Source organism: Colossoma macropomum, unplaced genomic scaffold (genome assembly GCF_904425465.1).
Source record: "Colossoma macropomum unplaced genomic scaffold, Colossoma_macropomum, whole genome shotgun sequence".
Taxonomy (NCBI): Eukaryota; Metazoa; Chordata; class Actinopteri; order Characiformes; family Serrasalmidae; genus Colossoma; species Colossoma macropomum.
In genome coordinates, this window is record NW_023494810.1 from 17,138,862 (window position 1) to 17,162,428 (window position 23,567).

General features: G+C 37.4%; 2 protein-coding genes across 3 annotated transcripts; one reads left to right on the top strand and one right to left on the bottom strand.

Annotated features, from left to right (window-relative positions):
• The first annotated feature begins 1,551 nt into the window (after positions 1-1,551).
• On the top strand, positions 1,552-14,082 carry utp3 (UTP3 small subunit processome component). Its single transcript, XM_036559437.1, is given in 17 exon segments — positions 1,552-1,739; positions 2,542-2,629; positions 2,753-2,809; positions 4,702-4,758; positions 5,283-5,335; positions 5,337-5,407; positions 5,555-5,623; positions 6,078-6,199; positions 7,104-7,265; positions 7,864-7,935; positions 8,071-8,111; positions 8,203-8,299; positions 9,757-9,882; positions 10,345-10,475; positions 11,304-11,376; positions 11,926-12,033; positions 13,509-14,082. Coding segments are annotated over 17 exon segments (1,434 nt in total). The 5' UTR covers positions 1,552-1,722; the 3' UTR covers positions 13,599-14,082.
• On the bottom strand, positions 13,943-20,668 carry ppcs (phosphopantothenoylcysteine synthetase). 2 transcript variants are annotated; one of them, XM_036559438.1, is made up of 4 exons: positions 20,531-20,666; positions 18,871-19,416; positions 18,103-18,206; positions 13,943-15,998 (listed from the first exon to the last, which is right to left on the bottom strand). In XM_036559438.1, exons 2-4 carry the CDS (start codon positions 19,403-19,405, stop codon positions 15,681-15,683), a joined length of 957 nt encoding a protein of 318 aa, XP_036415331.1. In that variant the 5' UTR covers positions 19,406-19,416; positions 20,531-20,666; the 3' UTR covers positions 13,943-15,680. The 2 variants fall into 2 exon arrangements, with proteins under 2 accessions (XP_036415331.1, XP_036415332.1); XM_036559439.1 differs by having other exon boundaries at positions 15,681-15,998; positions 20,526-20,668.
• Between the last annotated feature and the right edge of the window lie 2,899 nt (positions 20,669-23,567).

Sequence of the window (23,567 nt, forward strand, 5' to 3'; positions counted from 1 at the left end):
GGCCAGTGAGACTGCATGCATCCACTTACCACGCTTCAACGGCAAAGGGAGCTGTACTCCGGACAGCTGCACGTAGTCACCCAACATTACGGCTGAATGGCGACCGTAACCACAACATAGCTGTTTCTGGCACTGGAGGGGAAAGTAGTAAAGGTGCTTTTGGATCTGCTGCTGGAAGAGTATGACAACCTAGTAGTATTGACAATGGCCCTCTAGCGACGATTTGGGCAGGTGCCAGCGGCATTGACGGTAAACTGCTCATGGAGAGGTGGAGGCTAAAGGGACAGCAGATAAGCCTGCAGTTGGTGGAGCTGAACTCAATGGTTAGATAGGCATACCAAGCGGTGCTGGAGCACTTCCTGAACGCACTGCTGCAAGAGGAGCCAGCACATGCAGCTCGCTGCACCGGCCAGCTGTGCATGAGTTCTGGCTCACACCTATACAGGATGTGTGCATACCTGGCTGGGTGGCTGGGTTCAAAACTGTTAAAACTGTTTTCTATATAGCTTTAATTTAGGCTTGTGAATCCTGGAACTAATTAGGCAACGTTTTTCTGCATTCTCTGAATTTATCCAGTCCAGTTTACTGTATTTTATTATATTATATTAAGATAAGATAAGATAATCCTTTTATTAGTCCAACAACGGGGAAATTCTCAGTGTTACAGCACCAAAGGGATAGCAAGGCACTCAAGAAAAAGAAAAGAAGTGACGAGAAGAGAATTAACAAGCAAGTAATTAACTTAGTAAGTAGTTAAGTTGTTAAGTAATTAATTACTTAACAAGGTTTTTACAGTTTGTTACTTGTTACTATATAAACAATATATATAATACTAAAAGTAAAAAATAAGATAAAAATATGACCTCTATCCTTCACAAAAAATTAAGAATATAAAGAATTCTAAATAAATAAAAAGCTAAGATATTTACACTGTACGGATATTTATAACATTGTATTATATTATATTAGATTAGATTAGATTTATTCATTTAATGTGCTATTTTTAGCATGTGCATATTTTTAATGTTCCTATTCCAGTTCTGAATGCTTCATACAAAATACTGAAAATTTCTGCAATAAAACATTAAAGCAGCTTTGTGAATTCTTTACTTGCTCAAATCCGTCAGGCATCTTGTGCTGACAGATATAAAAATATTTATTCATAATTTTATTTTATTTGTTCACCTTAGTTTTTAAATTTCCATTTTTTAATTATTGTTTTGTTTATGCTTGTGCTATGTGCATGATTTTGTGAGGCATCTTTAGCTGCCTTTCACACTCTGCAGTGTAGAACCACACTGCGCCCTCTAGTGGCTCCTTTAAAAACGTCCCTCGTGTCTGTCACTGTAGCCACTGTGCAGTGTAATACAGGCTGCATTTCCGGCTTTTTCAGTTTGTTTATTTTCACGAGAGAGTCCAAGTAATATATTTTGCACATAAACATGTTTATTGTCATGTATTTGTTGGACATGTCATAAATTCAGAGTGTGTTGCTGTCCCTCGATGTCCTAAATTTATTCGGCATAAGGACTTTTATTTTGAAGTGTGAGTTCTGTACAGGAAATAATCACCCAGTTGTGCGTAAACGCATGTTGGGGAAACTCGTGGGCTCTTATTGCTCCGAATGTGTTGAGTTTATCGTTTATTTAAGATTTTGTATTGATATTAGTCCATCTGTTTTTCTAACTGAGGTAGTCTCTGTTATAAGGAGCCAAGGGAAGCATGGTTCGAGCAAGAAGGTATGTACGTTTAAGAGAACTTCAAAAATACTGAGACTGGTTTGAAGCTTAAACTTCATAATTTGGGATTCGGTTATCTTAAAGGGGTGTTTTGGTCAAAATGTTGAAAATGTTGTCGATTTGTTGAAAATATGCTTGCTTGCCTTTTGCAGCCGTGGTGCATTAGTCTATAAAGTAAGCTTTTTCGGTCTATAGACTAGGAAAACCTCCTGCTGATGATGTAGATTAACCTATCTTGAAGGTGGAATTACATTTTGAAAGGGTTTTGGGGGTCTGTTTGCTAGCTAGCTGGCTAATTCTTCGACTGAATTAGTGTTATTCCTAAGACAAAGAAAAACTGACGAACAGTTGATTTTAGTGCTGATAGTAGATCAGTAATATCAGCTAGCTGGTACCAACGTTGTGTTTAATAGCCTTTAGGTCCGGGACCAGCAGTCTGGGTTTGTTGAGCACCCAAAGAATTATCCATGATGTGTTTGATCATGAAAATGAATTCTGTCAAAGGAAGGAGGCATGCAGTGCTGGACTACAGAATACTACATGAACTGACAACATAGTAATGCTGATAAATACTAAAAGGCTGAAATGTCCCTTTAACAAAGCAATAATTAGTAGTTTATAAGTATTTTAAATATGTGTTGCACAATATTTTTTTTTTTAGTTTTCTGTATGCTGTTTATATATGCATAAGTTTTCGTGAGTGGACTACCCAGAATTATTTACAGATTTTGCTGTCTGTTAATGACCTCCCATTTCTCTTATTTTTCATCTGTTCTCTTCATAAACCGTTTTCTCCCCACAGGACTGTGCGCAGGCCAAAACGAAAGCAGGTGGAAGAGTATGACAGCGATGATCCTGCCTGCTATAAGGATGAAGCAATCCCAGATAAGGTACTGAACTCTAGTTGCTCTATATGACGTTCTGTAATATAATTCCAATACATTTAATATGTATCATGTTTTCTAGAATACTTTGACTTAACATTTGCTACTGGTTTCTGGTTCTCTTATCAGAAATCATCAAAGTATGTGGAGGATGAAATAGAGGAGTTCCACAGCAAAAAGATGGAAGTGAGTTGCTGCTCTGTCATGGACAGACCGGGGAGTGGAGGAGAGGAGGCCAATATGATATGTTATTGTGATAAATTATGTGATGACATGCTTTTATGATCATACTAAGAGTATTATGAGTACATCTAGAACACAAATGCATTTACATTATATGGCCAAAACTATGTGGACACATCTAATTATTGAGTTCAGGTGTTTAAGCCACAGCCATTGCTAACAGGCATGTACAGTCAAGCACATAGCCATGCAATCTCCATAGACAAACACTGGCAATAGAATGGGTCGTACTGAAGAGCTGTCACTTTCATTCACTGTTAGAGAATGCCACCTTTGCCACAAGTCAGTTTGTGGAATTTCTACCCTGCTAGATCTATCAAGTCAAATGGAGGTGCTATTGAAATTGAAGCATCTAGGAGCAACAATAGCTCAGCCATGAAGCGGTAGATGACAAACTCACAGAGTGGAGTTCTGATTACATACTAATTGTATGAAGTGCATTCCTTGTAAAACTTGGCTATTCTCTGTTGCATCATTTACTACAGAGTTCCAAACATAACACCACTGGACTCTGGAATAGCAGAAATGTGTCCTCTGAAGTGATGAATCACCTGTAAGCCAGGCATACAGTGTGCAATTTTAAAAAAAATCTTGTTCTTTGGTGACAGCTCACGCTGCACCTGTAAATCCGCCATCATGTATAGTCAAAGTCTACGATTTATGTACTCCCACTGTACGAAAACACTTGGTCCGACTGACATGACGCAACATGGGTGCTCACACTGCACGTGAAATGCAGCCCCTACAGACAGCTTTGTATGCAGACTATTTCCAATATTGCTGTTTCATTCAAAACAACATGCTGCACGTCTGAGTCCCAAGCAAAACGGTTATTATTCTTTGTAAATGGTCTGGGTGTGACTTTGAGAAATCGTTTTATGTGAATGCGCAGACTGAGACAAAATGTGAGTGTCCAAAATTTCTGATGCGTCAGAAACTCATACGATTGTTCAGCTGCTCAGTCGGAGCTTGTTTGGACGGTTAATCGGGCCTTGCTGCTCCTCTCACACGGCACAGCAAACGACGATGGGTGAAGTTGAAATTCTGCCCGATCATGAAATCTTAATCTTAATTTGAAATCTTAAAAATAGACTAAAATTGCCCAATATACGTCTGACTTTAATTTGGCAAGCTGATGGATAATTCTGGGTTTGTTGGATGCCAGAAGCACACTATCTTCTGGAATGCACAATGCCAAAAGTAAAGTTGGGTGGAGAAGGGATAATGATCTGGGGCTTTTTTTCAGGGTTTGGGCTCAGACGCTTAGTTCCAGCGAAGGGTAATGTTAATGCCACAGCATACAAATCATTTTAGACAATTATATGCTTCTTTTGAATGAATGTCTGTGGGAACTTGTGACCACACTCCAAAATCTTGTGGAACACATTCTCAGAAGATTTGAGGCTGTTATAGCCACAAAGGTGGCCAGTGGGGGGTGTACAACTTCTCATTTAGGTGTGATGGTCAGGTATCCACATACTTTGGCCATATAGTGCATCTTAGAAAGAAAAATTATTGCGAGTCTGTAAACAGCTGTAATGTGTTTGTAGGAACTGCATAAACCTTATAGTAGCAAATTGCTAATTGTGTGGCAGCTAATTATAGCATTAACTTACTTTGTTAGTTATCGCTGGCTGTTTGATTTGATCCCTTGTTGTTTTTCATCTTTAAATGGTTTAACTTTTTTAAAAATGAAAAGCAATGATTGTGGTACATATTGTGTATTGTGTATGTCTTCAGGTATCGTAATGTTGTATTTTTGCCATGTCACCCATTCTGAACAACTGTAAGGGTCCAGAATCAGACTGTAACTAAAACCTTTTTCTGTTTTGTAGAAACTTTTGGCTCATGGGGTACAGAGGGGCAGCAATCGGGAGGATGATGCAGACGAGGTAGTCAAATTACTCTCAAGTTATAAATATGGTCTTTCACAATGTTTCAGTGACTAAGTACTTAACCCATTTATGTTCAACAACTGACGTTTATAAGGAAAACACCACACTCAAAGTAATGAAATTTTGTATAGTTTTCTTCTGTTTTTAATTGATATGAAATATATATATATATATATATATATATATATATATATATATATATATATATATATATATATATATATATATATATATAAAATCAGCAGTTTTATTTGACCAAGAGACTTCATTTCTTGTGATGAGTTGTGTTGTGAAGTGAAGCATTTTAGAATGTTAGCCAAAAAAACATTTTCAGCTTAATGATAATGATTTTTGATTTTTGTTTCTCATGAATGGGTTTTTGTCAGTGTTCTTTAAAGCTTGTCCAACCTCATAACAGTAGCTATGAGAGAAAACATTTGTGACTGGAGCATAAAGAAGTCAATTAGTCATATTGTAAAATATGAAGAGCCACGTCAAGTGATCATTTGTGATCTGTTCAGGAAGAAGTAATGCCCCTGTCACTTCAAGATTCAGATGATGATGACGAGGAGGAGGGAGGAGGAAGAGGAGGGTGATGGAGAAGAGACTGACATGGAGAGTGACATAGAAGGGAGAAAAGATGATGGTAATTCAGTGACGTTCACTATAGTTCATTAATTTTTGACTCATCTAATCTTTCCCTGTTTTTTAATTATTTACCTTGATGATACATGTAAATATTTGAGTATTATTTTCAAATATATTATCATTTTTTTTTATTCTCTTTTAATAGATCTGCCAAATGACATGGCCTGGGGGAGCAAGAAGAAAATATTCTATGATTCTGACTACACTGCTGCAAGTATGTATATTATGCATTATATGCCATGTGTTATTGTTGGCTTGTCACTTTTGGTTATATTACTTGTTGAATAACCTGCTGATTTATTTTCATGATAAATCAATTAAGCAGTTTTAAACAATAAAAATGGACAAAAACAAACCCTCACAGAGCCTCTCAAAGGCTCCAAAATACTTTACTGGGAAAACATCAACAAAAACATCAAGAAAAAATAAATAATTATAAACACTTTGAGGTAAATAATTGCATATAAATGGTATTTGTTGGGCATAGTTTTACTATAAGAAAGATAAAAAGGGAAAATCTAAAATATGCATTGTCATGCTGACTGTCTACTAATTATCAAGATAATTGAGTAATCATGAAGGCCCTACATTGTAGAAAGCTCTTGACTGTCTTATTCTTTAATGAGGCTGAAAAAAACGGTTGCGTTTTATCTCTTATTTGCTCTTAGAGGGAAAATCATTAGAGGAGGTCGAGGCAGAGGATAAGGAAGAGGAGGAGGAAGCCAAGAACATTCAGAGACGACTAGCAGCCAACTTGAGTGAGGAAGACTATGATCTAGACCTGCTCCAAGTACGTTTCCAAAGTATCTAGAAAACGTGTGTGTGTGTGTGTGTATGTGTACGCTTCATCAGAACGTATTTATCTTCAATAATTGAACTTGAAAATGACCATGAAATGAACAGTGTTTCTGGATTTCGATGTCCAATGAGAGCAACAATGACTGCACATTTCATGATTATAGACCTCTCGCTCTCATACTGCTACTTTACGCCTTGTTTTGAGAGGAATTGGAGCTTTCCACTATGCTCTTGCTTTTGTTAGTTTGGGGCTTGTTGATTTATCCATAGTTCTGCTGTGAGCACTGTCCTGTGAAGTCTGCTGATGGTGTGCTAATGTTACTGATATTATTGATGTTGCTAACATCAGCTGAGCATTCTGCTTCGAACTCAATGTACTTTGGAGATACGCATGGCAGTAGCTGGAAGGAAATGACTTTAACTGACATTAATGGGTTGTAGGCCTACCTGTTCAGGTGCCAGCACTGGTGTTACACAAAAAATAGCAACACATTTATTATTCAAAAATACTCAAGGGAATCTGTAAGTTTTTGTGTCACATGAGTAAAGGAGGCTACCTCTTCAGAGTCTGTTAACTCTTACAGAGTTAACTGGTACAGCACTGGATGCTGATGAGGACTCATCGTCTTACAGGTGGACCTTGTACAGATATGTTAGTTTATCAGAGAAATGTAAGAGCTGACCTGCACTTTCTGCTTTCTTAGTCATGTCCTAAACAACGCATCATTGGCAGTGTGGCAAATTCTCATGCTAAGACACTCACTTTTTATAGAAACACAGTGTAGTATCCATACTTACTTTGATCTGATTTTGGCTGCCTTTTACTGGCTGACTTTGTGACTTTGAGTTGTTCATTCTGTTGTGATTGTAATGCAGTTATCTCTTTGGCTCATCAGGAGTTTGCAGTAGAGGCAGAAGCTGAGAAAACTGAAAAGACCAGAGGGAAAGAGCAGAGGATTGAAAAAGACCTAAACACAATGTCACAGAAGGAAAAGCTTAAACTGCTTAAGAAGGAATCTCCAGAGTTACTGGAGCTCATTCATGACTTCAAGGCTAAGGTATGAGAGAGCTTTTCTATTTGCAGTATTCTAATATTTTATGTTGCCTTCATTTATGCAGAAATATTTTACTGTTCACTTTATTAAAACCCCCTACCATCTGCTTTCACTCTCTGGCCACGTTGAGCTCCAGCTACCTTAAAAGTCCTCTATGTAAATGTACAATTACAGAATGTGGCCCATGTATTGCTGCACAAATGTATCAGCCACTCTAGCCTGTCCATCGCTGGTCATTTTGTGACCACAGGACCACTGATCAGATGTTATTTGGGTGCTGGACCATTCTGAACTGACATGGTAGTGGCATTGTAGTGTGTGGCACTGGTACAAATGTATTAGGCACAATGGTGTTGCTGCTAGGTTGAGAACCATCCACCACCCAAAAATGTCCAGATAGGAGTAGCTGTGTATTCAGAAATGGATCATTGATGAAGGGCAAGAGGATGGTTAACACAAATTGTGCTTCAACAGATGAGCTACAGTCTCCCAACTGTACACCAGTAAGGTCGAGCTACAAATTAGGGGTTTCTAATAAAAAGAACAGGAAGCAGAAGTAGCCTTTCCTAATTTTCTAAATGCTGTGGTTCTGTTTGTTTAGCTGACCGAACTGAGAGATGAGATACAGCCACTTGTACAGATGATAAAAGATGGAAAGATTCCAGCAGGAAAGGTGAGATAATCTCTCAAGCAGACGTTAAGACTGTGTGCATTAACAGAATTTAACCCCCCTCTAATGGCTTTATCTCTCATGCTTTCGTTGAACTTGTTTCTTCTCACTGAAAATATCTTTTTTATTTTCCCCCAGGGGGCAAATTACCTTATAACTAAGCAGCAGCTTTATCTCAAGTAAGTGTCCCTTAAGGCTTTTGTGCACATGTACATCAGTTCATTACAATTGTGGCACAACAGTGCAATTTGTTTCTCTTTTTGTTTGCAGTTATTGCACCAACATAAGCTTTTACCTGGTTTTAAAAGCCAAGAGAATTCCAGCACATAACCATCCAGTGATTGAGAGACTGGTGACCTACAGAAACGTAAGTATAGATCATTGTTTTTCAGTCTGTAGTTTAACAGGATTGTTAATTTTTAATTCTATTCATGGTTTTATTTATTTTATGGGTCATATACATACATACATACATACATACACACACAAACTTTATACACAGTATATCTAAAAGGATACATCTTACTGGAGTACATATTTTTAGTACTTGCCAGTACAGAGTTCAATACTATACTGAGTAATCTACTTAGAATTAGTAGTAGTAGTTATTAGTGTAAATGAGTTTAATGTACCTTAAAAAGTATACTTAAAATCTAGCTGATATTAAATGAAGTGCATTAACTAGCTATGCTGCATTAGTTACTTGAGTAGCGCTGCAGTGGAAGAGAGCTGGCAGAAAAGTGGTTCTGTACAGCTGTAAGTAAAGTACAAGTCATAGTTTTGCTTTCTGTAGCACAGAGACAGCAGGAGTCACATCAGAAGCTAAAGCGTCCGAGGAGCATATGTTTTGAGTTTGATGTCTTGTTCGGGAGTTTTTTGTTTGGCTGGTTGAGCTGTAGTTGGTGACTTGTATTATACGTTTGAGTAGACCATGGTGTACAGACAAAGCTTAAAGATTTATATGTGAAACACAGCCTCTACAGACAGCTCTGTCTACGGAAAGTTTCAAATAAAAAAGCTGTTTCATTAAAAATAACATGTTGCGTGAAGAATACTGATCAGAAATGCTGATAAACTGATACAGCATCACTGCTATCACTGTGCACTGAAGCTAAAAGCAGGCATTGATGTACACAATATGGCCTCTCTGTAGCTTATTTTACAAAACAAATCATTGTATTAATGTTCATACAAAACTTGCATACAAAACTTACACAGACAAAACTGGCCAGTAAAGATGACATCTGCAGTTGGCCAAATTAAAGATGACAGTATACTGCAATCGTAACTTTTACTGAACTGCGCTTTTATGTTATTTTATTAGGCAAACTTCAGCTCACACGTTGTCACTGTGTCCAGTTAGGGTCTGGCACCGTCTCAAAATTGCTGTAAGGAAAAACAGTCATGTGGGAAAAGTTTGAACACCCCCTGTCAAATGACATGTTTTATTGATTTTATAAGTGAAAATAAGTACACATCCACTACAGGGAACCAACTTTAAACATGACAGTTTTCTGCAAATGTTTGTGCACAATTTCTGTTTATTTGCTGGTTTAACATATTGGAAAAAATAGAACATGAAAATGTGCCTATAACTTTTAAACCGTTTTATTTTTCCCAATATGTTAAATACAGCAAATAAAGCAATTGTGCATTCAGGTGTACGGAAGAATGTTCTATGTAGAGGAGGTGTTAACTTATTTTTTTTTTTCTTAGAAAATCAACAAAAAATGTAATTTGACCGGATTATTGCATACAGCTGCAAATGGGTTTATATGTGTGATTCCTGTATTAAAAGTAAGATTAGCATTTTTCTTTTCATAGTTAATAAATGAACTGGGGGCTGTTGATGCTAAACTTGCGCCTCAACTGCGACAGCTGCTTTCTGGAAACGTGCAAGAGAGAGCAGCTAAAAAATCAGTGAACAGCAAACAGGCCAACAAGGCCAAGGTAAGAAGTTTACCTTTCTCAAATCAAGCAAATAATAACATTTTTTTTTATTTTTAATTTAAACATTCTATTTTTTAATTGAATTTTAATTTAATATTTCTCATTAAACCTAGATGTCACATTATTTTCTAGAATTAGTGTAATCAGTTTGCTAGTCTCCTCGGCTTTGCTCCCCCGTGCTGCTGCAAGGAGAGACGTGATGAAAATGCTGTCACATGACACTAAATTTATGCATTACTGCAAAAAACTTTCCACTCAAGTTTTTAAGTACACTCTATACAGTTTTAGTTGAGGGAGGAAATTTGTTTGAATTTGTTTAAATATTACGGTTAATTGCTGTTTTGATCTCTGACATGTAACATTGAAACATTGTGAGCGTAAAATCCCTCAGATGTAAAACTGCTTAATGATGAAAGCCCATTTTGAGAGCTGTTCAGCATGTGTGTGTGTGTCTGTCTGTAGGTATCAGAGATCACTGGTGTAGAGGAGGCAGAAGAGTCAGATATGGATGATGATGCAGCCCTGCTCTTCTATAAAGGCATTGAGGAAAGGATGAAACTAAAGAGAAAAAACAGGGAACTGCAGGAGGATGGGTGAGAACGGTTATGTTAATTTAACTCAACAGTGTCTCATAAATTGACTAATTGGGTCCATGTAACATTTGTCCAAGTTCAAATTTTACCTTTTGAACATTTGAACATTCAACCTGCTTTAGCTTTTTTTTTCTTTCTCCTTACTTTTATTACCTTAAACAATAGTCCGCCATGCTGAAGTCACTTATGTTGCCCCAAGGTCCACAAGGCCAGCATGAAAACAATGATCATAATGCAGCCATTTTAACAGACAAAGATATTTTGGGATGCCGCTAAAATGCTTTAATTGATAGATAAATGGGTTAAAATAGACTAAATCTGTCATAAGGAGTATTAACTTTTTTTGCTCCATGGTGGTGAGTTTTGGAGCAAGGTCTTGGAAGAACTTGGTCTGAATATTTTTGGGTTTGGACCAAAATTTCAGGTCTAATTTAATGGGCCAATTTTTTTTGAAAAAGAGTTTGATGTATAATGTAAACATTGTTAAAGTTTCCTAACATGCTGTTCATCCCCTTCCATATTTGGAAACTACAAATGGAAACGGTCTATTTTGAATGTATTGTTTTTGTGATGTCATGAAAACCAATGCTTTTAGATGGATCTGCCTATTCAGCCTTCAGCAGTTTAACCCCACCCATTCAAATATTAAGGCCTGTTTAATTCTAATAGATAAAGAGAGATTGGAAAGTGGTCATGTACAAATGAATTACGACTGTATTTGGTGCATAAGTGGTCATAAGTGGACCTCAGGGGCAAAACAAAATACAAGGAAAGTATAGGATATAGCCCCTTTCAAGGTGTACTTACTGTGATTGCAATGATCTGTAGGTTAATGATGGACAAGGAGGACTTGGAGGAACAAGAGTTGGACAGAGATGCTAAACGAGGCATTACTTACCAGGTACACTGAAACATCAGAAAAGAGAAAACATCTGTAACTGGTACATACAAGAGAATGTTCAAAACTATTTTTATGTTTCCGATCGCTAGTTCAATGATAATGTCGCAAGTTAGACATATAGAGCGTATTAATTTCTTGAGGCAACAGCCTAAACCTTCCCTTAATCCAAAAACATACATACAGTTCAGTTTGAGCTCAACATTATACCATATATTATTTTTTTTTTATGTAGCTATCATGATATATTCCAACCTCTGGACAACAAAGATGAAATAATAAACCAACAAATATTTTATTACATCATATTATTACATAAAGCTATTGTTAGATTTTGTATATATGATTTTTGTATATAATACAAGTACTTGTATGTATGCCAGTTACGCAGGAATTTGTGCCTCCAAATCTTTGTTTGGATTGTTAGCCAAGGACTATTTTACATGTCAGTTACTGCATGACGTAGTTTAAGTTTAGCTCTTAGTTAGCAAATACAGTACTCAGTTTACCTGTTGTTCTCTGCATGTTCATATATATACGTTTTTTTAAAAGATGGCCAAGAATAAAGGACTCACTCCGAAGAGAAAGAAGATCGACCGGAATCCACGAGTCAAACACAGAGAAAAGTTCAGGCGTGCTAACATTCGCAGGAAGGGACAGGTATGATGTACAGCACCTGGCTGAAAAACACTTCTCATGAATTTGTCTTAGGTTGCGTTCACATCTTATCATTTGCCTTAATCAGGGTGTCTTCAGTCATTCTCGTATCAAATGAAATACTTTTTAAGACTTTTATAATTTCCTAAAGACTAGATTTGCAGTGACTTACCAAATATATACATTCAAGAAAATAACTCCAGTATCAACAAGTAATGCTGCACATGCCCCTGCATCATGCAAACATGCCCAATACTGATCAGTGTTTGCAGTACCTGATGTCAAATCCAACAGATGTCAAAAAAAAACAAACAAAAAATAAACATGTCTGGATCCTAATCTCAAGATGATATACATTTCAATGTAAGACAATACTTAAAAAGGCCTTTAATTTTAATGTGTTTTTTTTTAAAACAACCTAAAGGAGAGTGGGCAGATTTTTCTTTTACTGTGCATGCGCATATTGCTGTCATCATCCAGTGTCATTATCTATTCACCCTAACCCCTGGGTCCATACAGTCCGTGAATGGAAGCAGCCTGTTTTAAATTATTTTGTCATGTCAGAAAAAACAACATATTTACATATATCTGCCCATTCAGCCTACAGCATTTTAGCCCCACCCACTGAAGTTATAAGTGGTGTTCAGCACTGCTTTTTGAATGAGACATAGTAACAAATTACCTCTCCTGATTGGAGAGGTTGCAAAGTGGCCATGGGAAAAAATGAATTAAGACTGCTCTTGGTGCATAAATTCAGCAGTTACATTAAATACTGCCATCACCATCCTTTATCAGCAGCTGCTAACCTGAAGTTAGGGCTGGTAAAAGCTGCAGAAGCATTAACCTATGGTCACACCCAACACAAATAAAATCTGCCTGGCAAAAAGGCCAATTCACGTGAAAGGAAAATGATGCAAAAAAAAAAAAGTTTCTTCTAGTAGCATTAAATTTCACTTTGCGCCTACCAAGTTCATCTAGGTGAACTTTTCCCTGTGAATGCATGAGCCTGGCAAGCAGCCAGCTAATATTAACTGGTTACTGAACTATACATTCTGTTCAAAACCACCTATCAGTACCGCTGTACTCGCCTGACTTTTGCTCCACGCCCGCATAGAAAATAGCGAGGTGACACTTCGGTGTGACTGCAGCTTTAGAGCATGTGCCCTTTATTATGCTCTTCTTGCCCCAGTCCTGGACAGCTGAGAGCTGTTCAGAGCTGATGATCTTCATGATGAGGTTCGTGCTATTCGTTCATTCGTTGTTCATGATGCATGTGGATCATTCATGCTGTTTGGCATCATTATTAGGTTAGGATGTGATCACATTAAACACATATATGCCTTAGTAACACACAAATAAGAACCATAAAGGCACAAAGACTGGATCTGAGTAAAAAAAAAATGGAATTAAGCAACAAGGCTTGTAATGTGCCTAACCTGTTTGTTCAGTTGCTAATGGTGAGAATATCTTTGTTTTAGGTTCTTGAAGTTCGGCGTGAAGAAACAAGATACAGCGGAGAACTGTCTGGAATTCGTGCTGGAGTTAAGAAGAGTATTAAACTCAAGTAATCTGTTTAGTTCCTGCAACCGATTAAAGTGCAAAATGTTTTTTGTTGTTGAGTTAAAGGGGAATTCCACCAATTTTTGTCTGATGTGGTCTGATGTGAAATGTGCCATTCTAGAGAAAATTGCTGTCAGAATTGTTTACAGTAGTGATGATGGGAACCAGCCATCTGAAGCATTTAATGCTTCTAAAAGAAATTATTACATGAAATGGTTACAAATGCACTGCCTGATTCCTAAGACATAATTTTACATTAGTTTGAAATTCTTTTGAAAATGCATTATTGGAAATCCATTCATGGTGGTACCATGGTACAATCAAGGCACTGAAAAATATTACCAAATATACCTTTTCAAATTTACCACTATTTTACAATTAAACATTTAATTATCAATTTCCTGAAAACATCTGTAGGTTCACTTGAAAATAAAATTGCTGTATGTGCATTGTAGACGTCACAACCCCTGGTTACTATGACCACCACTGTAAATGCATTAGAACTGGTACGTTTCTCTACAGTAAACCATCTCACATCAAACTTCCCCATTAAAATCAGTTTTGTATTCACAAAACATGTTTCAGTACTCTATTTGAAGTTTGTCAATGCTGATAAAGTTCATATCCATTAAACCTGTTAAAAGAGCAGTAGAGTGTTTATATGCAGCATTAACTTCGTGACTGATTACATTCCATTTCAAGATTTCTCAAGCTTATACCCTGCTGATAGTGTCTAACAAAGTACATCTGCCATGCAGACATGCTAAAATTCATCAGGACAAATTAATTCAGTTCTGCACAAAATGGAGTTGCATTTTCGAGCCATACAAGCACTAATCCACTCATAATCTTAAGTGTTATATAACTAACAACGACATGGCAAAGCAGATCAGTAAAATAGATATCTGGAAAAGACATGATTGGGAATGTTTTTAGGCTGAGGTATCTAATCTTATCCACAAAGGAATGTTGTGGCTGCAGGTTCCCATTGCAGCAAAGCAGGAGCACTTATTAACAGTTGTTTACAGACTGAGACTGACTGATTAAACGAGTGGCGTGCTCTTCTTGTTTGGAACAAAAACCTGGCCCTTTGCAGGTAAGATTGGACACGCCTGTAGTAGGGTTTTCAGAGGTACATCACATTAGATACTCTTCAGATGGATGAGTTCATTATAGTTCTACTCTAAATTACACTGAATGTAATAACTGGCTATTTGCACTGATCTACCTATTGAGACCCATACCTTAAACATTGGGTTGACCAAAATCAAATATACACAATTGTTCTGCCTTACCCCAAATGTAATTGTTTGGACATGTAAGGTGTCTGAATTTTATTTCTTTAGTTTTGCTCACAAGTAAAGGAAGCTTATACCAGAGAATTTCTATTGCCACTTAATAATGCCTTCTAGGTTAGTCAGACAGTAGAGGGCACTCCTGAGCAAGGCTGAAATAAAGGGGGTTCCTATAGGGCTTTTGTGCAAAATTGTAATCGTCATTTTTATACCAAAAACACATTCATTTCTCAACATAGAACAACATAAAATGTTTCAACTTGGTCATATTTTTGAGCCCTACTGAACTCCAGTTATAGGACTTTCTAACAGTGTCTCTCATATATTAATGATGTTAGTGAGCCGATGAGCTGATTTCCTACCACCCCAAACCCACCCTAAAGAAAAAATGGAAATATACTGGTAGGTTTTCTTTGTTTTTTTAATGGAATACATCCTATTACTTTCACAAATTAACGCATAACTGGCTATATTTAATTTTTCATTTGTATATTTTTTTTTAACAGTAATAAAAAGTTATTAACAATAATTCATTTAGTGTCAGAAACCAGGTAACCAAGTATATTTGAGATTACTTCACAACTTGCCACTGTTTGAAGCAAATGTATTATAATTTAGGCATGCAGTTTGCACAATGCTACTTGGTATACATAAGCTTCCATTACTTGTTGGCTACATTAGCCTCGCAGCTCCAGTGCAAAACTAAAGTAGCAAATGTCAGTTGGATTTTTGGCCAAAACATTGCTTTAACCATTTGACATGAACTGAACAACACGCTTCTTGTCATAAGACAGCTCATTGGCTTATGAACTGAGTGTGTGCAGCTAAGAGATTGCTGACGATTTTATCTTCGATTTCTATCTTCTTCTGAACTTCCTCATCTGTGAGAATCAGCTCCTGCTGAGTGTGTTTGGTCACAACTACTACGTAACCGTGCCGTGTGTCCAGGATGTTAGCCACCACGACCTGGTGATTATATGTGTCCAGAGCTCGACGAGCACGCTCCAGAAGGATGGACGGATCAGTTTCCAGCTTGAATGAAATGACAAAAGCTTGTGGAGCCCAGTCCTTCACTAGCGGTCTCAGCATCTTGGGAACCATCTTCATGCTTATCTGTTTAACACAAAAAAAAGAGGCCACAAAACCTGGTCACAAAAAATAAAAAAAATCACAGATAACAGATTTCTGTCTTTTATAGTATCCAGTGGTTTTATTGTTTTACATAGTTCCTACACACACACACACACACACACACATTTTTATATATATATATATATACATATATATATATATATATATATATATACACATACACACACACACACATACACACACACACAGATCAGGCAATCAGGCATAACATTATGACCACCTCCTTGTTTCTGTGCTCATTGTCCATTTTATCAGCTCCACTTACTATATAGGTGCACTTTGTAGTTCTATAATTACAGACTGTAGTCCATCTGTTTCTTTGCATACTTCGTTAGTCCTGTTCTTCAGTGGTCGGGACCCCCATGGACCCTCACAGAGCAGGTACTATTTGGGTGGTGGATCATTTTCAGCACTGTAGTAACACTGACATGTTACGTGTCCATGGGGGTCCTGACCACTGAAGAACAGGGTAAAAGGGGGCTAACAAAGTATGCAGAGATGGACTACAGTCTGTAATTGTAGAACTACAATTACTGCACCTATATAGTAAGTGGAGCTGATAAAATGGACAATGAGTGTAGAAACAAGGAGGTGGTCATAATGTTATGCCTATGATCTTTGTGTGTGTACATATACATTATATATACACACACACACACATATACACACACTAGAGGTGGGGGGAAAAAAATCAATTCTTAGATGCATTGCGATGCGGACGTGGACGATTCTGAATCAATTCACATATGTCAAAAATCGATTTTCTAAATATTTAATTTATAACGTAATGTTGGCGGAAAGCAAAAGGTGGAACTTGGAAGTGGGTAAGTGCGGCGCCCGGACAGTCTGTGGCGGCACATAACAAAAACACAAGCGGATGAGCGAGAAATCCGACCGGCACCCTCTGCATTAAAAGCTAGGTTAGGTCAGGAGTTGACAACCCAAATGTTAAGAAGAGCCATTTTGTCCTTTCAACAAAAATCAATCCACCTTGGGAGCCACAACATTTAATGTCCAATATGTCTCAGTATGTGTTAATGTCCTAGTATAGGCTAAAAAATATAAACGAAAACGCAGATTTACTTTGCTCTGCTTTAAGCTTTAGCTATAGCCGCTTTCCTCCCATTTCCACCAGAACACTTTTACTCAAAAGTTGAACAGTTTATTGTAAAATGTCTCTCAACGTTTGACTGTTTTACGAGGCTGAAGTCGCTTCTCATTCGCCAGCTTCTTGTTCTAATTTTTCCGTTCCACCTTAAATTCTGCCTGAGGCGCCAGAATGTAAATGCAGCACCATTTAAGGTGGACCGGGAAAATCCGAAAGAGAAGCTGACTTCATCTTCGCAACTTTTTAGTGTTTGACAGTCTCTCGTTGCAGATTTAATGTACCAGGAAACCAACTGCGCTGTTTATAAATGCAAATAAGTCCATTCGTCTTCAAATGTTCATCTTAAATCTCTCTCTTTGCCTTTTTGTTAGCTACTAGCTAGGCAAGACTGCGTTGCTAGGTGACCTGCAGTCTGCATGCCAGGGGAAAAGAGACCTGAATAAGAGCCATTGTGTCACACTAAACTAAAATATTTTGGAAACGACAAGCATGAGAAACCATATTACATTTTCCACCTGTTTTCCTACCGTTTGTACTTGCTGCCAACCAGAGGACCATCAAGCAAGTGATGTCAGAGCCTCCACCCAACTCGGAGGCGAATTACAAATTCTATCTCAACTTTTATTGCCAAGGATTTACGTCCGTACTCAAGTCTTTCAGAACCAGGGCTTTTGCACTATGTTGGACACTTTGGAGCCGAGAAACAGCGTCTCGTCTCAAAGATATTTTACTGACACAGCGACCCCCCCACTCTACAACGAGACCAAAACCGAACATGTGCTGCCATTGCCCATTGTCCATTGCCACAGAGTCTTATGTCACCGTAACTGCATTTTATCGCAGATGAGTGGCAGCCTGCGTCTCATGTGCTCCAAACAAGAGCAGTGAATGAGTGCCTTCCAGTTCACTTGCCACATCCCAATAGCACATTTGAATGATGTTCAGGCACCCACATACCTGTAGAGGCCCATTTGAAGACTGGATTTTGTGCTCTGGCATTTCAGATGCTGGGATGTAGAAATCAGAAACAGCCGCAGCCAAATAAAACATAGCCTTGGAACCTGAAATGCGTAAAAGATAATATTAACTCCAATTCACGTTAACTGGATACATGTGGACAGAGCTGGGCAATAGGCCAATGTGTTATTGTTATCATGATAAATACTGTTACAATGTACTTTTTCTGAGTATGTGATGTGTATAGTCAGTGCTTCTAGGACACTCAACAATAATAATAATAATAAAGACCTAATAATAACAACAAGCAGTGCATAATAACTACATAAACTGCATAGTAAGAAGTAGCCGATCATTTTTTATTGATGCGTTGTTACCATTTGTTTGATTTGATGGATTTATTTGATGCAAATTAAAATAAGAATCATTAGAATTAAAATAAAAATGTTGTACTCATATAGCTTTTCAAAGCCTTTTTTATGCAGCGCTGGTTTTGCTGGTACATTTTGTAAATTCAAACTTGTTTTTTTTTTTGTTTTTTTTTTTGCATGGCACCCACCTTTACATGTGTGTATTTCTGGGCTGTTGAATTTTGGTTCTGGTGGGCCAATGTCCAGCACTGTTCAATGATTTCCCTGTTCAGACACAACTGATTCAACTCTTCTGTTAACTGCCAGGTTTAGTGGGTAGGGGAATTACCAATCTGTGCTTTCCAGGACCAAAGTTTAACACCTGTGGTGTATATAGTGTAAGCTGTGTGGTGTTTACCTATTGAACTGAGCGCCTGTGCTGCAGCTTTGAGAAGGTGAAGATACTCTGACAAAGTGTTGAACTCCACTGGCAGTAGTAAGCCTGCTGCTTTCACGGCCTGGTAACGTTTCAGCACTGTCGCAATGTTTGGAAGCTCCTTTTGATCCACCAACACACGGCTAATGTCCTCATCACCTTGCTCAAATTTCAGACTGTCCAGCAGATTGACCCCTGTGTAGAGTCGCGTGTAAGGGTAGAGAGAGCGATGTCTGTGTAGAAAGATCACAGCATAACCAGAGTCAAGAAAATACTCAGCAGAAGAAGCCCCCCTCCGGCCGCTGCTGAAATTGTCAAGGAAGCGAACCGTTCTGGACTCCAGAGGAACCTTGGTGCCGCCTGAAGTGATCAACACAACCCTGCGGCCAGCAGCTTCATGTAGTTCAGCAAATTCTGACATCAGTTTCTTGACCTCCTCGACATGAGAGGGGACAGCAAACTCCTCGGCTAGGCTCCCAGCTGCTGCAGCAGACACTGGAACATCAGACTGTGCCATAGTGTGAACCCCTGTTATAATAACAATAGCACTGGATATAAGGAAGAGCATTAAGACAAAACCACCACAGGATATAAAGATATAATATATTCACAATACACAATCTGTATCACAATATTTCATTTTTTGGAGGTTTGAAAGCACAGAAAAAAGGACTTAAAAAGGCTATTAAAAACCATGAATACATTTTTTTTAATTCAACATATTCAAAAAATAAATAAGGAACTGTAGGATAAATTAAACAACTGACAAAGTACATTTAACAAAATAATATGATGCCATGATGGCATCACATACAATCAGCTACTTATTATGCAGTTACTGGACGCTGGTTGTTGTTTACAGGCTGTCAATATGTCAATAACATGTTGCCATGTTTTCCGCCCCTAACTGATAAAAGCATAAAATACTGGTTCCCACTTTCTTTCACGTTAACACCGCGTGCAAATTCAAGTGGCATCTTTGCATGGGACTGAACTACTGTAAAGAAAAAGCAACATTCACTGGTCAGAAAAAGACTAGAGTTGAACAGCCAATATCTTTAGAGCAAACTCAAACTTCAAACACCTGCTCGCAGAGATAAGTACTTATTTCTTCGGCTTTCCCTCAGTACAATTTTGCTGAATTTGTTATTTCCTCAATTTTTCTAAAAGATAAAACTTTCACTTTTTTTACTATACTGTATATTTGTGATTAAATGAATCTTCACTCATTTCTATCTTAGGCCTTCACCTTGCTTTGGCTTTTATTTCTTTCTATTCTGTTGGCTCAGCTCCTTGACTGCTCTGCCATTGCTCTCCTCTCTCACTTTGGAGTTCAGCATATTATTTCAGACAAAGAGAATCCAAAAAAGAGAAGAATAGCACTTAGCACACGTACTAAGCTCTTCTTTGGACCCGATACCTTTTTACCCAGCCTTGTTTTTGGTACGTTCTCTTACCATTACTCGAGTCATTACTTTATTACAATGGAACTTTTACTGGTGTAACGTTATATTTGTATTCAGCTCTTCGTCTAAATCCACTCTACTGCTGTTCTTACTCAATGGCTGGAAGAAGACATACGATGGTTAATAAACAGTCGTATTATTGCGCAGTACTGTTAAAATATATTTAATGACCTTACTGTATGTAACGCTGAAATAGCAGAGTAGTGCACAAAGCAGTGTTGAAATATTAAAATAAAGCTGACAGTCCCGATGAACTTTGGTTCACTAAAGTGACCCGGAATACACAAACTCCTCACTGAGTGCGCGTGCGTCAGTTTAGCTGCCCTGCCGGCGACATTCGAATTCAAAATAAAAGTTTCAGAAGCTCTTCGTTAAATTATGTGCTGACACCAGTACCTAAGAGGAAAATAACCTTACAAACCCGGATACATAATTATAATGTCCCCACTTTATATTTCTTTATACTACGCTAGGCTGCATGTCATTTAAATAGTATTTAATACATTATTTGTCATATTATGTAGCGTAGTATTATATCTCCCATCTCCCAGGGTTTGACAGAATTCACGATTTTGTTTCATTTTTCTGTATTCATCCATGTGTTCTCTCACTACAATACCCAACATGCAATGTGTAAATACGTCATACCCCTTTCCAACCACCACGACCATCCCCTCGCAGCGATTAAATAAATCGAGAAATCCAGGTCTAGACACTAATGTAGAGTCTAATAAATATAGATGTGATATTTGGCTTCCTATGAGTGTGTTAGCTATCCAACATCCTTCTGCATCAAACAGCCCCTCATGTATCCGCTCCAAAGAGCTTGTAGATTTTGAAAGTTTCTCCCACCCTCAGGATGCGTACTTCTTCAGAATGGGGTGTTCCTAGTCTTTAAACTGGACAGTCTTGCTCTAACTGGTGTTTCATCGCTGTAGAAGGCGGGTATATATTTTTACAACAGTAGTAGTAATTATGTTGTCCTATTCAGTGAATTAATGAATCGATGAATGTGGGATTACCTATACGAAACACCGTGTTTGTAATCCAAGCATTATGTTATGGTGGCCCGTTTTCAGCGCTAAACATATATAGCCGTTCAGTAAGTGAGTAAGTGATGATAATGAAATACTATGTCATAATTATGACTTATCATCTCATACATATGACTTGCTATCTCGTGCTAATGAGATACTACGTGATAATATTGACTTGATCAGATCCTGTCTTAAAATTACAACTTAGTATTTCAAAATAATGGCTTAACATCTCATATTTATGACTTAGTATTTCATAATAAAGGCTTAGCATCTCAATTATGACTTAGTAATTAGTAATTTTATAATAATTGCTTAGCATCGCATTCTCAATTATGAGAAGCTTATTAGTTTTGATCGATTTTAAAGAGAAGGAGACACTTCAGACAAGGAGCTTTTGTAATCAGAGGCGTTCTGCAAATTTCAGGGCTGTGTACAAATGTAGTATTAGTATCAAATATAAACCGGTACACCAAGCAACCTTTTAGTCTAGGCCCCCCCTACAGTGTCACCAGGTGGTCATTCCTATAGCTGGGATAGCGCTAGTTGTGATAATGCTGATGAAAATCTAATTTTACACCTTTAACCAGTTGAGAAAACTAAGGCAAAATGCCTAAATAAAAACTTGTTGTTCCCTTTTTAAATGACAGGGGGCGCTTTTGTACCTACAAAAAAGTAAGTGACTTTAACTTCCACTGCCTTTTCATAGTGAATTTTACCTCCTCACGTTTAAAAAAAAAAAAATACCGAAATGGTTACAAAAATGAGTGGCATCAGATTCCATTAATATAAATAAAGATTCTTTCATTGGTTATGAATATTTAATCCCAACAAGACAAACAGTCAATCAAATTAACTGTTTCAAATATCGCTATTGGTGTACTCACTGAAAGTGAGCCAAATGTATGTATTGTTTATTCAATGTTATTATTTATACAATATAGTGATGATAAGTAAGAATTACATGTAAATTATGTTAATGATTATTCCAGGATGTTCCAGGGCTGGACCGGGACACTCTGCTTATAATTCAGTTTTAATTCAGTTTTATATGTACTGCACTTTCTACAACAGCTGTGTTGTCCCAGAACAGCTTGTCCAGAAATGTGTTTGCAGTCCTATAATGAGCCAAGGAGACAGTGTAAAGCAAAACTCTACATGACCATGAAACACTGAGAGGAACAAAGACTCAAAAGGAGAATATATCCTGTGAGGTACACCAGGTAGTGCAGTTAAGATACAAGTAGGACAAGTTTACATGGAAGATTCAACAGAGTCACTGGGATCATACAGAGGAGAGCAATTCAGGCAATAAAGCAATGACTAATGTTACAATTCTATAGGAAAAATCATCTGGATGATCTGTTGTTTCTGTACAGGATGGTCGATATAGAACATGGTAAGAAAGAAGTTGTATAATTGTAAGGCAGTTTATTTTTAATGGTATTGAAAATGTATCTACAGCCAAGAGTCACAGCTAAGAAATGAAAGGGGAAATCCACCAATTTTTCAAAATGTCTGCTTGAGTAAATCAGTAAGATGTTTACAAAGTCATTCAGAGTGGTTTGGCATAAAATGCTCTATTCTAGAGAAACTGAGTCAGAATTGTTCACAGTGGTGGTGATAGGAACCAGACATCTGAAGAATTGAATGCCTCATAAAGCTACTTCATAGAAAATTATTACATGACACAGTTGTGAATGTGCTGACTGATGTCTGAGGTATTATTTAACTATAGTTTTGAGGTAAAAATCTAAAGAGTGGTCTAAAGAGTATTTTTTATGTACATTGGAGAGGTACCAGTAGGTACCTGTGGCAACATAGTCCCCAAAGAAAACGTATATTTTCAGATTTACAACTATTTTATCATTATCAACATTACCATTTTGGAAAATGGCTATTTGTGTCGTAGACATTGTAACCCTCTGGTTAAGTTTCTCTACAATTAATCATTTCAAAAAAATTCTCATTTCAAGAATTGAATTTTGTAGAAATTTGTAAAAAATGGTGGCCATAACCGTAGCTATTTTGGAAATAAGCTTAAAACTTTGTCCAAAAATAAAATGTAACCATTGCATCATCTGTTGTAAACATGCCTACTCACTTTCTACAGTGGTTCCAGCAGTCCTGAGATTTTCCAGTTTACAGGGGAACTCCACTGATTTTTAAAAATTTT